The sequence below is a fragment of the Diadema antillarum genome, unplaced genomic scaffold, assembly GCF_040938485.1.
Source record: "Diadema antillarum isolate AM-2024a unplaced genomic scaffold, OU_Dant_1.0 scf00000150, whole genome shotgun sequence".
Classification (NCBI taxonomy): domain Eukaryota; kingdom Metazoa; phylum Echinodermata; class Echinoidea; order Diadematoida; family Diadematidae; genus Diadema; species Diadema antillarum.
Window position 1 is genome coordinate 81,442 of NW_027271039.1, and position 25,615 is coordinate 107,056.

General features: G+C 37.5%; 1 protein-coding gene across 3 annotated transcripts in view; it reads left to right on the forward strand.

Annotated features, from left to right (window-relative positions):
- Positions 1 to 25,615, forward strand: part of LOC139721801 (uncharacterized) — a 185,128-nt gene that overhangs the window by 79,656 nt on the left and 79,857 nt on the right. For all 3 annotated transcript variants that reach the window (XM_071633125.1, XM_071633124.1, XM_071633123.1), the window contains one exon: positions 1,795 to 2,136. In XM_071633125.1, the coding sequence (XP_071489226.1) occupies positions 1,795 to 2,136 (342 nt within the window). The remainder of the gene's footprint in view (positions 1 to 1,794; positions 2,137 to 25,615) is intronic.

Sequence of the window (25,615 nt, forward strand, 5' to 3'; positions counted from 1 at the left end):
TACACTTGCATAATGGACAGCTTGGATTTATTGCGTTTTGCAATAAAGGACATTATGGATTTATTTCATTTTGATAAAAAAATCATTCAAATTTATTGATTTTCCCAGAAATCTCCAATACTAATACTTAGATTTTAGCTCAATAAGTGATTTTGATATTTTCATAGAGCTCAACAATCAAGAAAAAATCATGGGTCTTTTTCTTCAAGAAATATTCGAAATAGAAAATCTTATTTTTCTCAATTCAGTGCAAAATGATTTATTGCGTTTTGCAATCAAACTCTTCATATGTTAAATATATATATATATATATATATATATATATATATATATATATTCATATATACATATATATATATATCGTCGCCGGTCACACGAACCGACATTCCATACTACATATTCTGAAATTCTCAGTGTGTAATTCGGTGTAATTTCTACGTAGTTATCACTTTTGTAGAAGTATATAATTCCATTTGTGAAAATTATTTGTTTTCCCAATAGACGCGTGTGTTAAACAATCAGGCGATTCGACGGTTCGGTGACCGCGCGTACTACTCGTACGCGCGGTCACCGAACCGACGAATCAGTGCGCATTGACTTGCGTGTAGTTTTTGAGATTCAACAGTTCATTGACCGCGCGCACAGTGTGCGTACTATGTAATACATGCGTTGACAATGGCAACGCTCAATGTACATGTACATATGGACACACATGGAAAATGACAACGTTCTTTGCAGACCGAAAATACATACATGCAGCTCTTTGACGATTTCCCGCTTATTTGTTAACAATACAATTCGATAAAAACTTCACAAGTTAGAGCAAGAATTTAAGTCTGATGTACTACAAAAATAATTGGGAATTATAGACATGAAAGTGTAGCAACCAAAGTCAAAAATGGGTTAACTTCAAACGCGATTTTCTCGAATTGTCATTCTTACGCAAACCTGAGGGAATCGTCGGTTCATGTGACCGGCGACGATATATATATATATATATATATATATATATATATATATATATATATATATACATATATATATATATATATATATATATATATATGTATATATATGTAATATGTAACCATGTTAGTTTATGCAATATTGCTCCTCCTTTTTCACAGAGGATTTCGTCCTGTTTAGGCAACGTATAGGTGTCCTTCCGTGATACGCATAACTGAAATTTTATATTCAGTTTTTTGATAGGCAAATGCATACTCTGCCGGTTGTGGTAAGAGGGGTAAGTAACAGAAAACACACACTTATTTGTATAACATTTTTATATGAATATATATATATATATATATATATATATATATATATATATATGTCGATTTGTTTTTCTCCCATGGGCGTGAGTGGGGGTAAGCCTGAAATTGACGCCCTAAACTAGAATTCATGATTCGTTGAGCACACCAAAAGTAAGTTGAAAAAGCAGCAGATATATGACTGCGTATAATGTTCGATGTCCTCAAGCGGCGGCAGAAATTTGAGTTTTGACTGGCTTACCGACGTTAAGCTATGTGAGTGTCTATGAAACTAACGACGTAATGAGTGGAATTGCACTCTGTCATTAATCTGCCTCTTTATTTTTTTACATCAATAAAGATATTGGTTTTCTATGGACGCTGTAAACTAATTATTTTGTTGAACAACAGAAATAAATCTCCTTTTTATAAGGAAAGAAGTATGTAACAAGTGAAATTTTCTTTTTCATTGTAAATCCAACCATAATTTGAATGAAGTAAAACAAAATAATTATTATTTCATTGCAATTCATCCTTTTCGTAGCGATGGCATCAAAACATGAAATCGAGGAATGTGTCGACAAGAGCCCGTCCAATCAAAGCATTTGCACATACCACATTCCCTTCAACACTCTTTCCATCAATCTAACATGTGTCGTTAGTGGATTCAAGCCTAACATTTCGATGCTCTGGACCAATGAGTCGGGAAAGAGACTGGATTCAGTGGTTTCGCAACAAACAACATTGTCTGACGACACGTATGAAAGGATGGAGGTAACCACTGTCTCAGCCATACAGGGAATAGAGCAAACCTTTCTGTGCACTGCTACCGGTGACTCTCTTAATGGAACGTCAACCGCGGGAATCACCCTTCTACCTATACCAGGTTTTGTAAAACTTTGCAGTTTCGTGTTTCTGAAATATGATAAATCATTATTTAAAGTGTATTAATTTAATTGTACTAATAGTAAAGGCAGTTATTTTAATAAACTACATCACTGAGTAATCCGTCATACAATGGAATTTATTATTTGAAATTGTCTTTGACAAAACTATTTCGCCACACAATCAATTAAATTTCCTGTTACGTTTCTACAAAAGAATACATGAAATCAACATAAAAAACAAAGAACATTAGATCTAACGAACCCGCCACCTGTCACAATGCTTTCTTTAAACTATGATAGAATTAACAGTGATAGAATTGTAGTAAACAGTTGTATCCTTAGAATGGAGGTTCGGTGTAAAAGTGTCTGAGGTGAAAGTGTCAGAGGTACAAATGTCAGAGGTAAAAGTATCAGCGGTGATAATGTCAGAAGAAAAAAAAAAATGTAAGAACTGAAATTATGTCAGAGGCTTCGCAAACGAATGTTCGTTATAAATGATTTCACATGATCTTTAATAGATGGCATGACTTCAACGTCATTTACTTTTCTTTTCGTACTTATTAAGTGGTAATCACCTACTTGGGCATGACACTATAGTAATCGCTGATCCTTCTCTTGCGACAAAAACTATATAATTATACAAGAGACATAAAACCTTTGCAAACCTGGGCTTGTCTGAAATGTGATTGTGCAGTTGTGGAGCCATGATTTGTTAAAAGCCCAGGATTTGCAAAAACGACGGGATTTGTATAAACGTCTCGCCGGGATTTGTAAAAAGCGCAGGGAAATGTAAAAACCTGTCGCCGGTAAATGTAAAAATCTTGAAGATTGCATCAACGGAAAATGTAAAAATGTCTCGCAGGAAAGTGTAAAACGTCTCGAAGGGAAATATCAAAAACGCTTCCGGAAAATGTAAAAGTCATGAACTTCAACTTCCGATTGTATATAGATGAAGAAATTTTGTTATGAAGCCATTATTAATTGACATTTCATTTTTTATTATGGCGGATCCAGGGGTGCCCTGAATAGTGGGGAGGGGGTTAGGAGGAGGTGGGGGGATTTCCCATATATTCAGCGTTTTCTTGAAAAATCTACGATGTTTTTCTTGAATTAATCTCAATTTTTAAAGAAATTGAAGTCTTCTATTCCTTAAACTCTCGATAAAGATAAAGATAAATAAAGAGCTGAATAAGACCGCGTTTATAAGATTTTGCCTAGAATTACTGTTTTGAAACACTGTTTTGAAACACGGTTTCGTCAGGAGAGCGCTTATAAGAATTTGTTTTTCCCCGAGCGTGTTTGGGCTCTCACTCAGGCCGCGTTTATAAGATTTTGCGTGCCGAGAATCACTGTTTTGAAACACTGATTCGGAACACTGATTTGAAACACGGTTTTGTCAGGAGAGCGTTTGTAAGATTTTTTTCCCCGAGCGTGTTGGAGCTCTCGCTCAGACTGTGCCATTGCGCAACTCACTCTGCGCAGTTTGTCCCTGAGCAAAAGGTCAAACAGGGCGCGCGCAAGACATGGTGACGTCATGTAAATAGTGTTTGAGATCGCGGTTGCGTTTATAAGATTTTTGAAACACTGTTTCTACACCAACACTGTTTTGAAACGCACTATTTTGTGCGATTTGAAACAGTGTTTCAGAACACTGTTTCAAATCACGGCTAACGTTTATAAGATTTGCTAGAAACACTGCTTGGCCAGAAACAGTGTTTAAAAACATTGTTTCTGGCCAGAAGAAAAATCGTATAAACGCACTCTTAGTGCAATGAAGACATAAGCTGACTGAAATTTCTAGTTTGATTATGGCGGATCCAGGGGTGAGCTGATACGTGGGCGGGGTGAGGGTGAGAGAAGGATTTTTTAAACACAATTTCAGCATCTTCTTTAAACATGTGTGACAAATTTTCATTGAACGTGGCAGGTAGCATCCCTAGGGTAATAAAATCCCACTTTGATAAAAAGGGCAACACTTCGGGGATGGGGACGGGCAAGGTTACCTATATGGAACAAACACAGTTTTACCACACTGAGTTCACTGTGTAAAATGTAACGATAATGATAATAAATAAAGACAGAATGAACTGACCATAAAGAATATAAATTATTATTGGAAAAATGAGCAAAGAAAATGGGATTCCATCGGGATTCCCGATGGAATCCCATTTTCTTTGCTCATATTTTCCGATAATAATAATAGTCACAATAATATTAATAATAATAATAATGATAATAATAATAATAATAATAATAATAATAAATGTGTGAATATCATTGTGTTCACAGCGTTGCCACAGTGTGAAATTACAAACTATGTGGGTCACCACACACAATTTACATAGTCATACACAGTTACCTCAGCTTTTACATAATAGTGACAGTGTGTTATTTATGCTGCAGTATGTGGGCATGGTATGTTCATAGAGTTGTCATAGTATGAATTTTTGACTATGACTGTGGTTAACCACATACTTTGGTGACGTGCAGTTACATTAATGTACCATATAATAGTCAGTGTGTCACATATTGCAGTCTATGGGAATAGTGCCTCTACAGAGATATCACAGTGTGTAACAATGGACTATGTGGTTTATCTCCTACTAGCCACAAAGTAGTATATTGCTACTACAGCAACAACAAAAGGTCAGTGTGCTACTTATTTCAGTCTGTTATAAAGATGTGTTCACGTAAGAGCAAAGTGTATATTTAAAACTGTGTGACTTACCACAAGCTAATCTAAAAGAAATCACAATAACCACAGCTTACCATTATAAAGACCACACTGTGTCACATCGTGTAATAGATATGTAAGATTTGTGTGCTCACAGAGTTGCCACATTGTGGAATTCTAGTCTATGTGGTTCTTCACCGAAAGTCACATGGTAATCACAGTTGCTACAGCCTGCCACAAAAAAGCACACACGTTGTGTCACATGTTGCAGTACGTTGGAATATTGTCTACCGAATTGTCACAGTGTGAATTTCTAGATTACGTGGTTTCTCAGCTAAAAGTCACACAGTGACTCGTCAAGTACCACAGCTTACCACAAAATAAACCGCAGAACATGTGACATGTTGCAGCATGTTGAAATGTAGTAGTGTCGAAGATTTGTCACAGTACGGACCGACCAGCAAGTGTATGGGGATGGGGCACGTCATTAAAATCATGATTATGATATTGCCGGGGAAAACGTTCATTCACAATTTGAAAGGACAGGATATTCCTGTGGTATTCTGGGACATATATCACAGGACAATGCCACCCAGCAGTACGACACAGGAGTATCGCACAGCAAAACCACTATCGCACAGCAGTACTACACTGCAGTAGCGAACAGAAGTACCCAACAACAAAACCAGAACAAATACAGCAAAAAGTGCCACAGGAAAATACCACACATTATTCATTTAGTATTTTGTCACATATACCACAGGAATACCACAGGACAATACCAAACAGCAGCACTGAACCGGAGTGCCACACGGCACAACAACATACACGGCTGTATATCGCACAGCAGTAGTACACAGCAATAACACAAACCAAAACCGCACGAAATGAATTTAACAAAAAGTACCATAGGGTATTTTTGTGTTTGTTTATTTTTTTCTTGATATACTATACCAAAGGACTATCACAAGACAATACAATGTACCACACAGCAGTACCTCACACGAGTATCACACAGCAGTGCCAATTGGTCACGTTTTCAGCTCTGTCTTGTTGGCGAGCATTCACACATGGAGGTTGAATTGGCTATGTTACTGCCTTTATAAGCGAGCTTTCGTAAGCACGACGCGGCCGGTAGTTGAGCGTACCGTGTGCAAAATTTGCTTCTGCGCATGATCAAATCCGAGAAACGTCCCGTTCTGGGGAAAACGAAACGGTACTCGGCCAAAATAGCGTTCGTTCCCGATGCTGGGCAGGATTGTGCCAGCCAGCTAGCCAGCCAATCAGCGATCTTGTCCCCTCGCCTCCGTCCCATTACAGGAAAGCCAAACTGCTTAGATATTGGGACGGTAGTCCGAGTGCGGGGACTGTCAAGCTGGGCTTACTTCGTTTCATCGGGTGTCGCGTTCGGGTCGGGTGGTCGCGATACACGACCTTTCGTAGATTATATGCCCTAATATAAGAAGGGTCGGGTGGAGCATTTGAGAATTAGACCCCTATTATTTACGATGTATCGGGTACAGCTTACCCGAATCTTCGAGAAAAGGCCAATGCAAATTTACGAACGTTCGCGTGTTTTATCTCCGAATACGCGATTGTGTTCCTATGTTTTTACTCTGAAAAAATTATCACAAGCGTTTGTATACAAGGCTAGCAGCACGTAATGCTCGCCGTACATAACTATGGCAAAGCGATACGCTCGCTTGCGATAAAGTGATAATGCAGGTTTCAATGGACGGCCATTCATATTGTACAGTACGAGCGGCGAAAATTTTAGTTGTCTCGATGACTCGTGGATTACATACAACGATCTGGGGCCTGTCTTATAAAGACTTGTGATAGGAATCAATCGCACGTTTTATGTGAGCTTCAATGCAAGTTGCGATTGATTTGGGGACTTGTGATTGATTCGAAGGCTTTAGGAAAAAACATATACATTGGGATATGTAGGTGATATACTGTTTGGTGAATATAATGATGATGCAGGAAACCATAGTATAATGAATATATTTATGTGTTGAATAATCCTTGTATAAAAGTGATATATATTGATAGTTTAGTTGTAAATGTGGATCGGGTTAATGTATTATGGTGTTATGGTACATATACCAGGGCTCAACATTCACGGTGGCCCGGGGCCACCAAAAAAGCACGTCGGGCCACCAAAATTTGAGAAATGAAGATTTTGGTGTCCCAATCGGGCCATCAAAAAAAAAAAAGTCGGATATGTTTGCCTTTTACTTTTGGAAATGGACAGCGGTAACAATCGGCTCCGTAAGATGCCAAAATAAATGTCAGATGCTTGCTTTTAATTTTGGAAATGAATAACGGTAATATTCCACTCCGTTATGATACTAAAATAAATGTCGGATGTTTGCTTATACTTTTGGAAATGAATAACGGTAAGATTCAGCTCCGTAGGATGCTAAAATTAATGTTAAATATTTGATTTTGCGTTTGGAAATGAACAAAGATAGCTTTCGGCTCTGGAAGATGCTCAAATGAATGTCGAATGTTTGCTTCGACTTTTTATTCGGAAGTAAATGGCGGTAATATTCTTCTCCATACGATGCTAAAATAAATGTCGGATATTTGCTATTACATTTCGAAATGAATAAAAGTAACATTCAGCGGTGTTTGATGGTAAAATAAAATGTCTGATGTCTGCCTTGACGTTCAAAAATGAAAAACAGTAACATTCGGTTTTGTAAGATGCTAAAATAATCGTCAGATGATTCATTTCACTTTCGGAAGTGGACAGCAGTAACATTCGGCTCCGTACGATAATGAAATAAATGTCAGATGTTTGCTCTTAAATTTGGAAATGAATAACGGTAATATTCAGCTCCGTATGATGCTAAAATGAAATTTCATTTGTTTGCTTTTACATTTTTTTTAAAATGATTAACGGTAACTTTCGGCTCTTTACAATGCCAAAACAAAATGTCAAATGTTTACCGATATCTGCAATGCTCCCACTTTATCATTTCAAATGTAAGTTTTGACCACTTAATATAGGCTTCAACTTTCACAATCTATAAGCCCATTTGCTAAATCTTAGAACTCAGAATAACGGTAAGATGATTGATTTTTTTATTCATCTATTTCAGACATGCCATGGGTACCTGTATCACTTCAGTAATACCTAATATTTCTTTTTCTATATGTTTAGTAGGACCGATTTAGTTTTTCTTGATTTTTTTTTTCAGGCCACCAGATTTTACTTTCGAGCCACCAAAAAATAAAAATTCAATCGATCGGGCCGCCAAAAAATAAAAGTTAGTGTGGAGCGAGCCCTGCATATGCTATATATATATATATATATATATATATATATATATATATTATATATTGTATATGTTAGTATGAGTTAGTTTCATTTGTATTCTGTGACATATCTGTGGTGTACCTGCTATGTAATTAATGTTTATTTTGCTGTGATATCCAATGTACAAAGAATTTCCAGAGTGGACAATAAATGAATGAATGAATGAATCAATCAATCAATCAATCAATCAATCAACCAATCAATCAAATAAACAAGAATGGAGTTAGCGCGTTTTGCAATAAAACTCTTCATGGTAACGCTTATAGATTTGCTGTTTTGATCGGAAGTTTAGATATTCATATTCTCCATCCTGTAATGCTTTTGTTTTATTTAGCCATAAAATTATTTTTCTGAGGATATTTCATACTCTTTTTAATATTTGTTATTGCCATTTGTGTGCTATTTTGTGGCCTGTTTGATGTCTTTTGCTTTGATTTATTCACTTTTTTCGCCGTCCCTGATTCACCCGATACTTCGTCACTTGAATGACACTTTTTTACGTATAGTCGCGTTAAACGATCAGCCTTCTGTCAAGGATTATCTGTATTAAATTTTGAATATTTTACCCCTCCTTACCCGACCCTTCGTATATTAGGGCACCTAATCTCCTAAATGTCGGGTAACGCGACCACCCGACGCGAACGCGAACACCCGAAGGAACGAAGTAAGCCGTCAAGGCTTATAGTGGCTGCTGGTCAATTTACCCCACCAAGCCCAAAAGGCTTGACCCCTCAGAGTTACTTGGGCCACCCTCCTTATTAACAAAATGCGCGTCAGTCTGGTCACTTCGGCCCCTAGGGAGCCCCCCTCCCTCCCCCCCCCCCAAAAAAAAGCCCCTCCGGCGGGTGTAATTTACCCCATGGAGCCGATGGAGCCCATGGAGAAGACTTGGTCTAAATGAATGTCCATTGGTGCACATGATTACAATATAAAAACTGACAAAATACTAGTGTCTGGTCGGGAAAGGGGTTGCCAGACTGCTTGTTTGCAGGCACAAAACCTTGTTTTTGGTTAAGGAGTCTGCGCCAAGACTACATTGTCCCGTATTCCCTGTACTGTAGCGTCTCCCAACAGTCTGAGGGACAGTGCCAGTTAGTGCATGTACCCAGATAGCAATGCTGCGTTGGCCCAACGTTGGTCCAACGACATACATGCACGTCGGGCCAACAACAGAAACGTGACGTCGCTCCGACGTCATTTTGGCCATCGGGCCAACGTTGATGCAACGGTACAACCTTATGTTAGGCCGACGCGACGTTTGTACAATGTCAGACCAACTTTAAGTTCAAGTTCAAGTTTATTTAACCAATTCATTAAACATTTGACATTTTACAAAAGGATACAGCATTAAGAATAATGAATGGTTTGGGACCCCAAAAGAAGCAGAGCTTGTAAAAAAGGGGTCCCGGATAAACATATGTGACCGTGCACCTCAAAACGAACATAAAGTCGCACACACTGATTTTGCGTGAGGACTGAAAATAAGTGAAATGGGTCAACCTAGCCGAAATTGACTTTTTCATATTTTCTGAAAGAGCGGGTCTTCTTTTACATTATGCTAAAATTTGGTATCATAAAACGGGCAGGAAAAAGTGTTTTTTTAGCAGTTTATCTCGAACATTTTTGGTAGAATAGTGTGATTAGGTGTGTCTTTAGAATCCCTTTTTCATTTCTGAAAAACCTTGTCCACACTCTTCACTTTCAACTCTAATAACTTTTGAAAGGATAGTGCTACTGCTTTGAAAGTTGGCATTAATTATGGACAGAATGTGTTAATGAGGCATGCTTAAATTCAGTTTAATCCGATAATCTCTTCATTGTTGTTGCTCTGGTGGTTTACTTCCTGTTTTTTGTCCCATTCATCGCACAGCCAGCACGGTTTGGTAAAGATTAAGCGCTTGAACAGACACTGTACTTCAGAGCCTCTTTTCTCAGTTCACACTTTTCCTGAGTTTGTGCTTTCTTTCCAATATTTAGATAGGTTAGGAGAGTCCATTTGATTTGAGTTATACATCATTTTAAAGCTTAAAGTCTGCTCTTCCAGAATATGGTCTTAAGTAAAAATCCGTGTCTGGCGACTTTTTGTTTGTTTTGAGGTGCAGGGTCACATATAAAACAAAGCAAAACATACTAAAGTTTTAAACATATTAACAAGAAGTATAATAGTAACATATTTACATAGGACAGATGCAATACAAGCACACACACACACACGCGCGCACACACACACATTCAATCACACAAACACGTGTCACAAAAACGCTCATGCACATACATATAATTCACATGAAATTGCAGAAAGATACTTTCTATTTTACTATACTTTTAAATTCAGCTTCCCTGATCAATTCTTGTTTTACAAATTTCCCTCAAGATAGATGCGACATGTACGTTTAAAGTTGGATAGTTATGAGGCTGACCTAATTCTCAATGGCAAATTATTCCATTCTCTAATACAAACATATACAAATGAATTTTGGGCAGTTTGAGTTCTTGCAAAGGGTTGATGAATGAGATTACTTTTACGCGTATTATAAGCATGAACGGTAGAATTTAACACAAACGCATCCTTCATGAAAGATTTCGGATCACCTTGTGTCTTAAACATAAAAATCAAGCAACTCAAGATAACTATTTTTTCAAATGGCAAAATATGAAGTTGAATAAACAATGGCAAACTTGGACTTCTATAGTTTGAATTTGTAATATACCTTACAGCTTTTTTCTGAAGAACAATCAACTTATCTATATGAGTCTTATAAGTATTTCCCCAAGCTACATTACAGTACATTAAATGAGGCATAACTATGGCATTATACAGAGTAATTAAGGTTTCTTTTGGTAAATAGAGACGTAACTTGGATATGATACCAACACTACGAGAAACTTTAGTACAGACGTAACTGACGTGGTCTTTCCACGATAAATATTCATCGACTATAACGCCTAGGAATCGTACATTTTGGCTTCGATCAATCTGGTTACCGCCTAAAACCAGTGGAACAATGTCATTTTGGATTCTTTTCCCTCTTAATCTAAATACAACATATTGAGATTTGCTAGTATTCAATAATAGTTTATTACAACAAAACCATTCAAATATATTACCAATTTCATCATTTACAGAGTTTATTAAGGGTAACAAATAGTTGTGGTGGGCAAGTAAGCAAGTGTCATCTGCAAAAAGCGAATAAGTAAACAAGCTAGATGAATTGATAATGTCATTAATATAAATAAGGAACAATAAAGGGCCTAGGACTGAGCCCTGTGGAACACCACATGTGCCAACGTTGGCCCAACTACTTGTGTGTATGTTGGCACAAGGTAAGAAACATGACGTTGATCCAACGTCATTTTGGCCGTCGGGCTAACATTGGCCCAACAGTGTAATCTTGACGTAATACCAAAGTTATATCGAGCACTTTTCCACCCTGTTATAACGTTAAGCTAAACGTTATACCAATCACTTTTCCACTGTAATATGACATTATCACACAGTTAAACCATTCCCTTTTCGACTTTGTAATGACGTTATCCCAACATAAAACCAACCACTTTTTCCACTTTGTTATGACGCTATCCCAGCATTTGACCAACGCTGCATCGACCACTCTTCCACCTTGTAATGACATTATAACACCGTTACATCGACATTGTTCCAACCAAGTTCATACCACCATACTATAACATTATCCCCACGATATACCTGCCATTCTACAACTGTGTCATGGTGTTAGAGCAAGGTTGCACCGACCACTTTTCCATCGTGATTCGACGTTATCCCAACGTTAGACTCACGTTTTACTAACCACGATGATCCACCATATGTCGACATTATCTCTACGTTATACCCACAACTTTTCAAAGGTGTTATGGTGTTATCCCAACCTTAGACCAACGTTGTAGCGACCACTTTTCTACCATGCTGTAACACTATCTCAACGTTATACCTACCACTTTTTAAAAGTGTTTTGATGTTATCCCCCCAATAGAACAAACTTATACCAACCATTTTCACCATAATTATAATAATGCAATCTCAACTTCCAACCAACGTCATGTAAATTCCCCTCCATCCTTATTATGACGTTGTCCAAACTCTGGACCAACAGTTTATAATTCACGTTTCACCGTTGTGCCAACGCTGTACCAACGTTGGTCCAACGTCATCCTTTTATTGTTGAGTCAACGTTGGTTCGATGACCAAAAACGTTTTTTAGACCAACGCCATGTGCCCAACGTTAGGCCATCGTAGTCTTGTTCTGGGGAGAAGCCGCCTGAATTAGAGTCTATTTCTATAATATTATTCCTACAATCTTCTACATCCTATACCTACAAATTCCTATATCTATACCTATACCTATACCTATACCTATTCCTATTTCCTGGCTGAAAGAAAAGTATTTGGTTTTCGTTATGAACCCCTACGTGATGATAATGCTTCAAGACATGGTAACTAACTGGATATCACCTTCATTACATTTTCGTCAAAATATCATCAATACATCGGAATAATTTTTTACAAACGCGAGTGGAAATTGTGCACAAATCAGCAATAATTTGATTACAATGTTAACACTGTTTATAGATTAATCCCAGCATCAATACTTTTACATTTAACGTTTTTTTTTTTATATATATTTTCGCCAAATTTGAGTTACAAATTCTCTCATTTATATTCATGATCTTTGTACGTCGTCATTCCAACCTTGGGCCAATGTTGTCCAAACCGCTTTTTTACATGACTTGGCAAAAAATCCCAATACAGTGTATTGAAAAATGTCTTTATTTCATGAACATGTTGCAATATTATATGCAGTAAACACTTAACTCTTTTAAATTAACTAAATTTGTCATACAATTTATATCTAAGCTAAGTTTGGCATTCCCCTTTAACTTTCCTCAATATTGTGTCCACCTTAACAGAAATTTGTAAAAGTCATGCAAACTGGAAAAAAACGAATTCTTTGTCGAAGCATGATGACCTTCGCGTCTCAGAATAACGTGGCACACAGGGGGTTCCCACCATGGCACATAAAGAGTTGAATAGCTTAACAGTTTTCTCTTTTCCGTTTTTTTTTTTTTGATTAATGATCTTTTTTGTTACCATGACGAAGTGTGCATTGTTTGTTTTTTAAATATAATTCGTGCCTTTTTTTTCTATTCGGTGAACCATCATTCAATGAATGAAAGTAAAATTGACAACATGTACGGGTTTAAATCATTTTTTTTTCCTTTGGTGGAAATAAGAATAAAACTGTTACATCTAAAAAAGAAGTTTAATCTTGGCATCAATACATTTTCATTTAATGTCTTTGGTTTATCTTCATTGGTTTTTCAATTTACAGACTCTCTCTTATGATGGATAATGATGGAAATGACGTTTATCCCAACTTTAGAACAAGCTATAGTGAACTTATACGGAGTATCATTCCAGGAGTATACCAACCCCACTCCAGTAGACCATTTCTAGCTAACTGTATGCTACAATTCATCAATATTTGGACAAGTACCCGGTTGTGAATCACATATGCTATAATCTCCCCAACATTGGCTAACACTCACGCAACTCTTTGCCAAAGCTCTGGCCAACCTCATGTACGTTTCTGACGTGACACCATACGCGCATAACGTTAGACTAACGTTGGACCAACGCAGCATCCAAAGCGGAAAATGGTTGATACAATGAGGTTCTGACATTTTACCAACGTTGGTCTGACATTTAGGATTTCACTGTTTGAAAAAAATGTTGGCCCGACGGACAAAATGGCGTTGGGCCAACCTCACGTTTCTGACATTGTGCAAACATACACGCATGACGTTGGACCAACGTTGGACGAACGTAGCATTCAAATTGGAAAAGTATATGGTTGATGTAATGTTGGTCTGACATTGAACAAGCATTGGACCAACGTCAGGCTTTCACTGTTGGGCCATCGTTGGTCCAGTTGCCAAAATGACGTCGGAACGACGTCGTATTTCTAACATTGTGCCAACATACAAACATTCATGTTGGTTTGACATTAGACAAACGCAGTATTCAAAGTGGAACTTTGGTTGATATGATGTATTTGACATTGTGCCAACGTCAGATCAACATCAGATTTTCAATGTTGGACCAGTGGTGGCCCGACGACCAAAATGACGTTGAGCCAACGTCATATTGGGACGTTGTGCCAACACACACGCATGACGTTTTACCAAAATCGGGCAAACGCAGCATTCAAAGAAGAAAATGGTTGATATAACGTTGGTCTGACATTGTACCAGCATTGGACCAACGTCAGGCTTTCACTGTTTTACCAATGTAGGCCCGATGGCTAAAATGACGTCGGAACGACTTAATATTTCACAAGTTGTGCCAAAATACACACTTTCAAGTTGGATTAACATTGGACAAATGCAATACTCAAATAAGTGGAAATATGATTGATATGATGTTGATTTGACATTGTACCAACGTAAACCCAACGTCAGACTTTCACTGTTCGACCATTAGTGGCCCGACGACCAAAATGACGTTGAGCCAAAGTCATGTAATGTTGGGCCAACATAAACGCTTGACGTTTGACCAATATTGGGCCAACGCAACATTCAAAGTGGTAACATTGTTAGTAATTATGATATCGGTCTGACATTGAACCAACGTCGGACCAACGTCAGGCTTTCACTGTTGGGCCAATGTTGGCCCGATGGCCAAAATGATGTCGCAGAGACGTCATATTCCTAACGTTGCGCCAACATAGACACTTTCAAATTGGCTTAACATTGGACACATGCAGTATTCAAAGTGGAAATATGGTTGATATGATGTTGACTTGACATTCTGCCAACGTCATCCCAACGTCAGTCTTAACTGTTGGGCCAGTGGTAGCCCGACAACCAAAGTGACGTCGAGCCAACGTCATATTATGATGTTGCGACAACATACACGCATGACGTTTGACCAATGTTGGGCCAACGCAACATTCAAAGTGGTAACATGGTTGGTATGATGTCGGTCTGACATTGAACCAACGTTGTTCTGACGTCAGGCTTTCAATGTTAGGCCAATGTTGCCCAGATGGCCAAAATGACGTCAACGCGACGTCATATTTCGAACGTTGTGCCAACATACACACTTTCAAGTTGGATAAACATTTGACAATTGCAGTATTCAAAGTAAAAAATAAAATATGTGACCGTGCACCTCAAAACGAACATAAAGTCGCACACACTGATTTTGTGTGAGGACTGAAAATAAGTGAAATGGGTCAACCTAGCCGAACTTAACTTTTTCATATTTTCTAAAAGAGCAGGTCTTCTTTTACATTATGCAAAATTTGGTATCATAAAACGGGCAGGAAAGTGTGTTTTTTTAGCAGTTTATCTCGAACATTTTTGGTAGAATAGTGTGATTAGGTGTGTCTGTAGAATCCCTTTTTCATTTCTGAAAAACCTTGTCCACACTCTTCACTTTCAACTCTAATAACTTTTAAAAGGATAGTGCTACTGCTTTGAAAGTTAGCATAAATTATGAACAGAATGTGTTGATGAGGCATGCTTAATTTCAGTTTAATCTGATAATCCCTTCATTGTTGTCACTCTGGTGGTTTACTTCCTGTTTTTTGTCCCATTCATCGCACAGCCAGCACGGTTTGGTAAAGATTAAGCGCTTGAATAGACACTGTACTTCAGAGCCTCTTTTCTCAGTTCACACTTTTCCTGAGTTTGTGCTTTCTTTCCAATATTTAGATAGGTTAGGAGAGTCCATCTGATTTGAGTTATACATCATTTTAAAGCTTAAAGTCTGCTCTTTCAGAATATGGTCTTAACTAAAAATTCATGTCTGGCGACTTTTTGTTCGTTTTGAGGTGCAGGGTCACATATGGTTGATATGATGTTGATTTGACATTGTGCCAACATCAGACTTTCACTGTTACACCAGTGTTGACCCGACGACCAAAATGACGTTATACTAAAATGTTGTATTAACATACACGCATGACGCTTTACCACCTTTGGGCCAACGCAGCTTTCAAAGTAGGAATTTTTTGGTATAATATCGGTCTGACATTGAACCAACGTCGGTCCAACGTCAGGCTTTCACTGTTGTGGCAATGTTGGCCCAATGGTCAAAATGACGTCGGGACGACGAGATATTTCGAACGTTTTGCCAACATACACATTTTCAAATTGGATTAACAATGGACAAATACAGTACTCAAAGTAGAAATATGGTTGATATGATGTTGATTTGACATTGTGTCAACGTCATTCCAACGTCAGGCTTTAACTGTTGGGCCGATATTGGCCCAACGGTTCATTCAAGTTTGAAAATGGTTGATATAACAATGGTCTGTCATTGTTCCAAAGTTAGTCAACCGTCAGGCTTTGCCTCTTGGGCCAATATTGGCCTAACCCAAGGCTGTGCCTGCCAACTGTAGCTTTCATTGCATCCGTGCCAACCATTGTCAATATTAGCCCATTGTGTGTAGCCGATCAAGATCCACCCTTCATCAGTGACAAAAGTAAGATGATTACCCAATGTTGAGCCAATATGTTCCAAATGTAGCTTACCAATTGCGATCGTGGCGATAATCGCCTACGTTGGCCCAATGTAGGCTGGCAAACCAATATTTACCTTAGATTAGTAACAAAAGTAAGACAATGGGCCAATGTTGTTCCAACGTAAGCATACCGACTGCGATCATGCCGACAAATCGCCAATGTTGGCCCAACGTCGGATAGCCAACCAATATCCATTTTGCATCAATTACAAAAGTGAGACGGGTGTTCCAACGATGTGTCGACGTATTCTTACCGGCTGTGCGAAAACAAAACAGTGCCAACGATGGCCCAACGTAGGTTTGCCAAATAATTTCCACCCTCCATCGGGAATGAAAGTAAAACAATGGCCCAACCTTGTACCAACGTTAGCTTACCGACTGCGACCGTGCCGACCATTGCCAACGTAGGATTACCATCCAATATCCATCTTGCATCACCGAAAAGGTGAGACGGTGGTCCAACGTTGCGTCAACGTTAGTTTACAAACTGCAACCGTACCGACCATCGCCATCTTTGGCCCAACGTAGGATACCCAACTATATCCACCGACCGCAAGTGGCGACCATAAAGACATTGGCCCAACGTTGAGCCAACGTCATCTCACCGACCGCGACCATGGCGACCATAAAGACATTTTCCCAAAGTTGAGCCAACGTCATCTCACCGGCCGTGACTGTGGTGACCATTGGTGACGTTGGCCCAACGGAGAATTGTTATCTGCGTAGTAGTCTTGGTCCAGACTACTTTACGCCTGACAAGGGTTTGTGCCGGCAAACTACCCGTTATACCTTGGGACCCAGGGTAGATTGCAGGCAAAAATTGACCACACCCACACACATACGCTCACACACATACACACACACAATTTTTTTTTGATATTCTTTATTTGAGTTTCATTCAATATCAGGTCCATGTTCACAATTAAATTAATATGAACAACAACAAAAAGCTGTATTCTTCTTTCTTGTGCTGCTAAATAATTTTTCCAACATACAGTACGATATATTTGTGGGGTTTTCTTCACATCATACCATATTCATACAAGTGAAACGACATGAAATTCTGCATAACTCTCAGAAAAAAAAAAAGGTAAATCTTGATTTACCTAATCAAGGCAGTCCAAACCTGCCTTATTACACACACACACACACACACACACACACACATACACAAACAAGGAATTGTGCTACTAAATCACATTTTTTAACATAACTTTCTTCTTCTTCTTCTTTTTTCCAGAGCTCACGCTATACACAAAAATATATCAGATTAAGTCTAGCTCTTAAGGAAAACAAAATCTTGATCAACTTCATCCGATAAATCAATATTCTCGTCCATTAAATGAATTAGCTTAAACTCCCTTGAGAATACAGCATTTCCCAAAACGTGCCATAAGCTATAAAAAACTTGATTATTAAAAATAAACCAAACAAAACTTACCATTTCTATTTCACCTATCAACCTACCCCCGTCCCCGTACAAAACAAAATTACTATATGTGTAAATTATCAAACTTAACTCCCTTTCAAATAACTTAAACATCATTACTCTACTATGATTACCTAACTACATCTACCTAACACGACCATTCCTACGTATTTCCACTAACATCAACAAAAACAACAACAACAACAATCATACCCACAAGTGCACACTCACAAACACAGACACTCGCACACCTAATCAAACTACATACATGTGGTATCATGGTTACCCGTTTCTTAGACAGTAGACACACACCAAAACCCAAAGCTAACCAAACGTTTGACGTTGGAAAGAACAAAAATTGTGAACATCATCATGCTGATAAATACCGATTCCTAAACATTAATACGGCACACTGACCATACATCTGACGTGGGGGAAGAACGATTAAAAAGACATCATATTTTGATTTATTCCATCAATGTGGACACCTATCCCCTGCCAACAGTGTGGATAAATCAATAACAAAAAAAAACAATCTCTACGAAAGCTTAACTACCCCCATTTTTGCAAATGAAACCCAAGCTTACCTGCTTTATTCTCATGAAGTATTTGAAAGTCCCATTACTACATTAGATATGGAAATAAGAATAGTGTTCCAATGATTTTTAATGCAATAAGCTGTCCTTAAATATTTCTAAGACAAATTTTGTTAGACTTAAGCTTCATAATTTCTAAATGGTAACTGTACTAATAACTGCATTAATTTTACATTGACGGACAGCCAATTGTTGAAAGAACATCAACTAAATTCTTAAGTATTGTCATTGACTCAAATTTGTCTTGGAATGATCCTAAAGATGTTCATACTTCAGTTTTAGAGGCATCGGAATTTTATACCACCTGAGAAACATTTTTTTTTTTCTCAGAAATCTTTGCTTATATTGCATAACGCTTTATTTATTACCTTATATCAGGTATCGTAACATTGTTTGGGGGAATTGTTATACAACTAAAATCAAACTCACATGTTACTTTAACAAAAGCGAGTAACGTGGTTGATAACAAATTCCCCCTACTTATCTCCCTCTGACCAGTTATTTTCTCAATTAAAACATTGAAGAGTAATGAGAATCATACTTTCCAAAGGGCAATTTTTATGCACAAATAACAGTTCAACGACTTTCCCTTGTGTTCAATAATTTCCTAATTGCTAATTTCAATATTCCTCTTTTCCTTACTCGCCGTTCATTTGATGATAATCTTGAGAAGAATTGTTTTTGCACAAAAAATCCTCAAAACATCATGAACCTGATGTTCGGTATTTTTTACCCGATAGCCGTGAAAAATATAGATATATTCATTTATTCAAAAGACAGCTATGAGTATGTGATATTAACTCAATATATGTCCAAATATTAGGGCATGTTGCTTTTTATCTTTTTTCCCTTCCATAGTAAAAGTGAGGGCTCCGAACTGAGCGCACACAACAAATATGAACATAAACACATATTCACAACACATTTCATTGCAAACACATGAAATTTTGCACAATGCATCGTTGTTTTTATTTTCCCTTCATTCTCCCCTCCCTCTCTTTGTATCGCCACTCATATTGTATTCTAACAATGTCGTATTGTTTAGACACTCATTTCTGAGGCCATTGTCCACGTCAAGCGTTTTCTTATGATCATGGTCTCCTGTATTTCTGTTACATCAAGAGTTGCATAATTCGTCTTGAACGATAGATAAACGAGATCCTATGTTTGCATAGATATATACATAAAATAATGCTTGTCTGTTTTCAATTTTCAATGTTATAAAAATGTTCCAAATTTTAATTAATCATTTATCTGTTTTAACTGTCACATTCAAATTATACTGTGCTCCGCTATTTTGTTTAATTGACGTTGTATTTCATTTATGTATGAAAAAGGAATTCAGAAATGAAATCAGAATCAAATTTAATCAATTTATACAGCCATTTTTGCATCGCTGACAATCTCCCCCTAAATTGTACTGATGGTACAGTCCTCCATCTACACACACTACGCCATCTGTGTCCTACTGTAGATTAGTCCTTAGGCCCAAAATCACTGATAAGGGATCAACAATTTCCCCTTTGGAACGAATTCCCCTTAAGAAACCTCGTTTTCAGACGGATCCTTCCCCTATTGGAAGTAATTGATTTTTTTAAGAAGATGTTGAAAATGTGGAAAATCTCCCTCCTTCCCCGATCATCCCCTCCCCAACTTCAGGGTACACCTGGATTCGCCATAAATGTGAAATTTCAGTCATTAATATCTTCATAACTCTAACTTAGCTCCATCTTTTTCGATTCGACAGAATAAGATTAAAGAATCAAGACTTTACCGTCTCAGAAGCTTTAGCCCTGCCCCATCCACACCCCCGCCCCATCCACACCCCCGCTTCTCTCTCTCTCTCTCTCTCTCTCTCTTTCTCTCTCTGTCTCTTTCGTCAGCAGAGGGGAAGGGGTCATTTTTAAAATAAAGGACATGTCCAGCTTTATATATATCTAACTTGAGTGCATGCAGCAATATTAGTAAATTCCACATCAATTAAATTTGGGGGGAAATCGGCCAATCCGTTCAAAAGTTCTGATTTTTTAAAGTATCTGCACAGTCACTGCTGCGTGAAAAGACTACTACAGTGTATGATGTAACATGCTTAGAAGTCTATCAGGAAAATACAAAGACAGCTTCACGAAATTTGTATTCTATTTTTTTTTCTTCAACATGCACATATCGTCCACTTGTATTTGACGTATGTTCCGGGTAATATTATTCCCCCTTGCCTTTTGAAAGAGGCAAGTCAAGTGTTCTTCTATTATGCGAGAAAAGTGAAAAATATATTGAATTTCATTGATATTTTCCTTATGTCGTTGTACATATGATGTCATACATTTCCTTATGACATCATAAGCTGTCCGATTATCCCCAAAATTTCGCTGATGTATTCTACTAATAGTTCAGTCAAAATATGGAATGACCCAAAACCCATTGCAACAGAAACCATTCCACTTGCATTTAACCTGGAAGAGCTATCAAAACAACATATTAAAAGTTCCCTAAAATTCGAGTGGTGTATCAATGCCTAATTTACATAAATTCAAAATGGCCGCCATAAAACCTACTTATGCTCATATCTTGGGACATAAAACCCACAGAAAGTCAGTTCTTGTGCCTAAAAATGGCCGCCATAATGGCATTTTAATATATCCGTACATAAAACCTGTAGAAAGTAAATTTTGGTGTCTATATTTATGTTTTTCACGTCAATAAACACAATCATGATGTCAGTTGTAACTCAAAAAGCATTCCTACATACATAATTTGCATATATATAGTTTGCATATATATAATTCTTTGCAAAATTGCTGCCATATGGCTTGTACATGCCCCTATCTCTGATTATTTCATCCGTAAGTGCGTCCCTTTTTGTCTCTTATCTTCACTGCCAGGTGTAATTGCTGCAGTACCTACATTCGATAGTAAGTCAAATTAAAATCTTCGTAAATATACATATAGATATAATTATTCAAACCACTAATATGAATACATTTCTACTTTTAGGATATACATATGGGTCAGAATTTTGAACGATGTACAATTGAGCCAAAACAAGGCAGAATTTAAAAAGTAGGAAATTCTCCAAATCATTCATCTTACCTGAAAGAGTATAACTCAAGCTTTAATATTGTAACGAAATTTTGGTGTGGAGAGGGCGATTGGTAAGCTGAGGATACTTGGCTTCCTTTACTCGCTTACTCTCCTCAAAATCCGTTATGTGGTTAGTAAGCGTGCCTACGGTTTAGCCAGTGTACTGGAAATTATGTAATTAATTGTAAGGTATTGCGGAACAAGAAGTATTAGAGTCACAAGTCACAAAGACCACAGGAGGCATCATATGGAGTTTGTCCAATTTATTTGTGAAGAAAGTTATTTCCACCACGAACATTACAACGAACAAAACTTATTGATCTACATGCTGAAACTCCTAAACGAAAAGACTCTTCAACTAGGCATAAACAAGTCTATTTATACTGAGGTGACCTGTTAGCGGCCGCGAGAGTGGCCTTGCTGGGAGAGAGCAATCTGACCTTGCGGCCAGCTGTCGCCGTCCATCATTATGAGGACGAGGGCGTGGCCTTACGTGTCCCTGTCCTCACGCGACCCTGTCCTTAGCTGGGGTCGCATGCGGACGCGTCCTTTCGTTACGTAAGAGCGAGGTCGCATGCTGACGCGTCCTTTCGTTACGTAAGAGCGAGGTCGCATGCGGCGTCCTTGCTTTTTACGACACGAGGCCACTGCTCGCGGACGCGGAAGCTACAGGGTCAGAGAAATCTCGAGGGAAGGTGAGACGAAAGTGCAAGCGAGCAGAAATGAAAAGATAGCGTGGGGGAGAAATAATAGTCAGCAGAAAACGAGAAGCAGGGCCACAGGCAGTTGAGACAAATAAAATTTACGAGAGGACATTTCGAGGAGAAAGTAAAGTAGCAAGGATCGCAAGATGACAAAGGACGAAAAGAACAAGGATAGAGCGAGGACGAGAAGCAGACATGATATAGAACCTCAGTTTACTTTCAACATTAATTTAAATGTAAATCGATACAACAATACATAAAGATGAATGAATAAAAATGGAATATACAGAACATATGATGTAAATGCTATATCGTGAATTATGTCTCAACAAGATTCGCAAGAATATGAACCCAATTGTACTAGGATTTTCCCAGAGGAACAAGTTTTTATTCACCGCTGAAGTTTACCATGTCCAGAGCAACGAACGTCCGTAAGGAATAGTACTGCACATACATTTGAATACCATTTAACATAGTTTCCAAAGATCTGATTCAGTTCAAAATCCTAACGAAATATCTTAAGGGACATGTGTACGTGATTGCAGAATATTAAGCTTGTACTCTTAACCTGTACGTAATGGTAGACAACTGATGATTTAACTAAATTCGTCATTTCTGTAAAAATATTGCTCTTCCGCTAAACACTTTCTCCACTTTACGCGCATTTTACAGAAACTCAATATTTTCACCTCTTATTTCACTATCCTATACTTTAATCCTCACTCCCAAATAATAATATACCTTTTTAAGATGTATTTCATCTGGGCAGTCTCTATAACCCAACAAACATAGCATAGTTTTCATCACGGAGGTTCGCATGTAGCTCACGGACGTTCGGAACAAACAAGATATTGAACAATGCAGCTCTCTTGAGTTGGAAACGCATTCTACTCACAACAAACAGCAATTTCATGTCGAGAACAAACTCCTCTGCAAAATCCTGAATAGATATTACCAATTCTCAATTATATAAGCTTGTTTATCTTCTCACACTGAGGAATCAAAGAAAACAATTTTTCCATCTCTCGTAAATGAACGTACAAACGTACGTGTAATCTCAGTGACGTAGTCCATCCTTGAGAACGAAAATATTTATCAAAATTTCGCTATCATGAAGTAAATATTCAGGTCCTAAACTTCAATAAAGTCTACAATGCAAAATTTGCTTTTTATATAACGAACGTGGTCACAGCTAAAATTATGACAAAGAATTAATATAGAAAAACAATAGAAATGTGCTCCGTTATAGAAATACGAAGTTTAGCTGGGGAGGGCAAACGAATACGTTAGGAAGAAATCCCTCTGTGTTTGCTCCTTGTGTTACACACTGTTACCGAGAAAAAATTGTGTTATTATATTAGGCAGAAATGATAACAGGTTCGATACTGCGAAGTTTCGTCATAACAAGACACAATAAGTCCATATATCTTGGATGGATGTTTGTGACTTCGATATTATACAATATGGTTTGTTATAACAAACCTTTTGTAGCGCGTCATTTCGGAGGCTCGTTATTCATACAGTTTGTCAATACGAAAATTGATAGAGTTCGTATAATCATGAAGCTTTTTTATTCGGTAAATGATAGGAATCTCCGAAGGTTAACCGAAAGGCTTATTAATTGGAACATGAAAACTTATGTTCGCTTATCCAAATGTGGAGAAACAAGTTAACAACTAAAATCCTCCTATTTCAAAACATCATAATAACCGTTTTCACCTAAACGAATATCAGACCCATTCCACTTTTAGAAGAACGGACATAAAAATAATGATCCTTAATATCTATTTTTCGAAGAACATTTCTAATAACAAACCTCCTGAATTAACTACATTTTTTTTTTTCATTTTGGAATAACAAACCTTTGGACATCGGAGTAACGAATCTTTGGAAGAGCGAACGTATCAAAGTGCAACCTTAAACCTATTCTTAATCATTACTTTTTTAACATGTGTTTTCAAAGTAAGCACAAAAGCACAAACAAACTGACGATCTCTCTGTCTCTTAAATGTAAAATGAAAAAAAAAATCTTGGAAAAAATTACAAATGAATATTGCTTTTCATTGATGAGTATAAAACAACACCATGTGATGATAAGCGGAGGATTTGTGTGTTTTCATCAGACAATAATTGTATACTGCATGATTTTTGCTCGCTTGTGACGGCATTTCGATGAATAAAAAAACATAAACAAACAAACAAAAACTTCTCCAGAGGAATTTGGTATAACGGGAGTGCACTGGCAATTCTTTTCTCTGTGTGTTGGAGCTCGATCCCTTCTCTGTTTCTCAGTCATTTTCATTCAACTGCTTCCACGTCCTTTTGAAATTTTTCCGTTTCTTATTCAACACATGCTCATTACAGACTTCTTCCGTCATTATCCTGAATGTGATTGCGTAGCACTTTTCGGATTTGTTTTGGTTTGTTCTGTTTTGTTTTTGTTTTCTGTTTGGTCGCAGCATGTTCAGGCTATTGAGGGAATGAGAGAAAAATCGTCATGAAGAGAAAAATAAGAATGAATTAAGGCATTTAATATCATGACAATTACAGCGAACGTCCGTTATGGAGACCAAAACTGGATGTGTTCTGTTTGAGACGGCAGCTACCATACTCAAAAGATAAACACTTAGAGCACCTGTCACTAAAAAGTGGCACTGATCCTCTTTCTCCTACTATGTAATCCATTGACTTATTCAACCAACGAACATCCGTGAAAAAAAAAAAAAACGTTTTCCGTTTGTTATTACAGGTAAATTGAGTGCTGAACGCTATTCATTTTCGGGTATGAGCGGCTCGGTGATTTGGTAATATTTTCAACTAACATTAATCTTATGTGCAGTGATATATTTGTAATTGTCAGAAATTTCCTTTCTCGGACAGAACGTCCGTGAGCGAAACTTTCAGAACCTGTAACAGTACAAATTGTCTCCAGAACCTCATTAGAAAGAAATTTAAACGCTCAGAAATTACAGATTGCGCAAAATTCCATTTTCCCATAACTTTGTTTTAAGTGTTTAGCTGTTTTTGTATAATTAGAGGGAAAACAAGCGTAAAATTGTGAGTAAATTTCAATTGTTTGTTCATCATGATCACATAACGCCTTAAAAATTCTGAAAC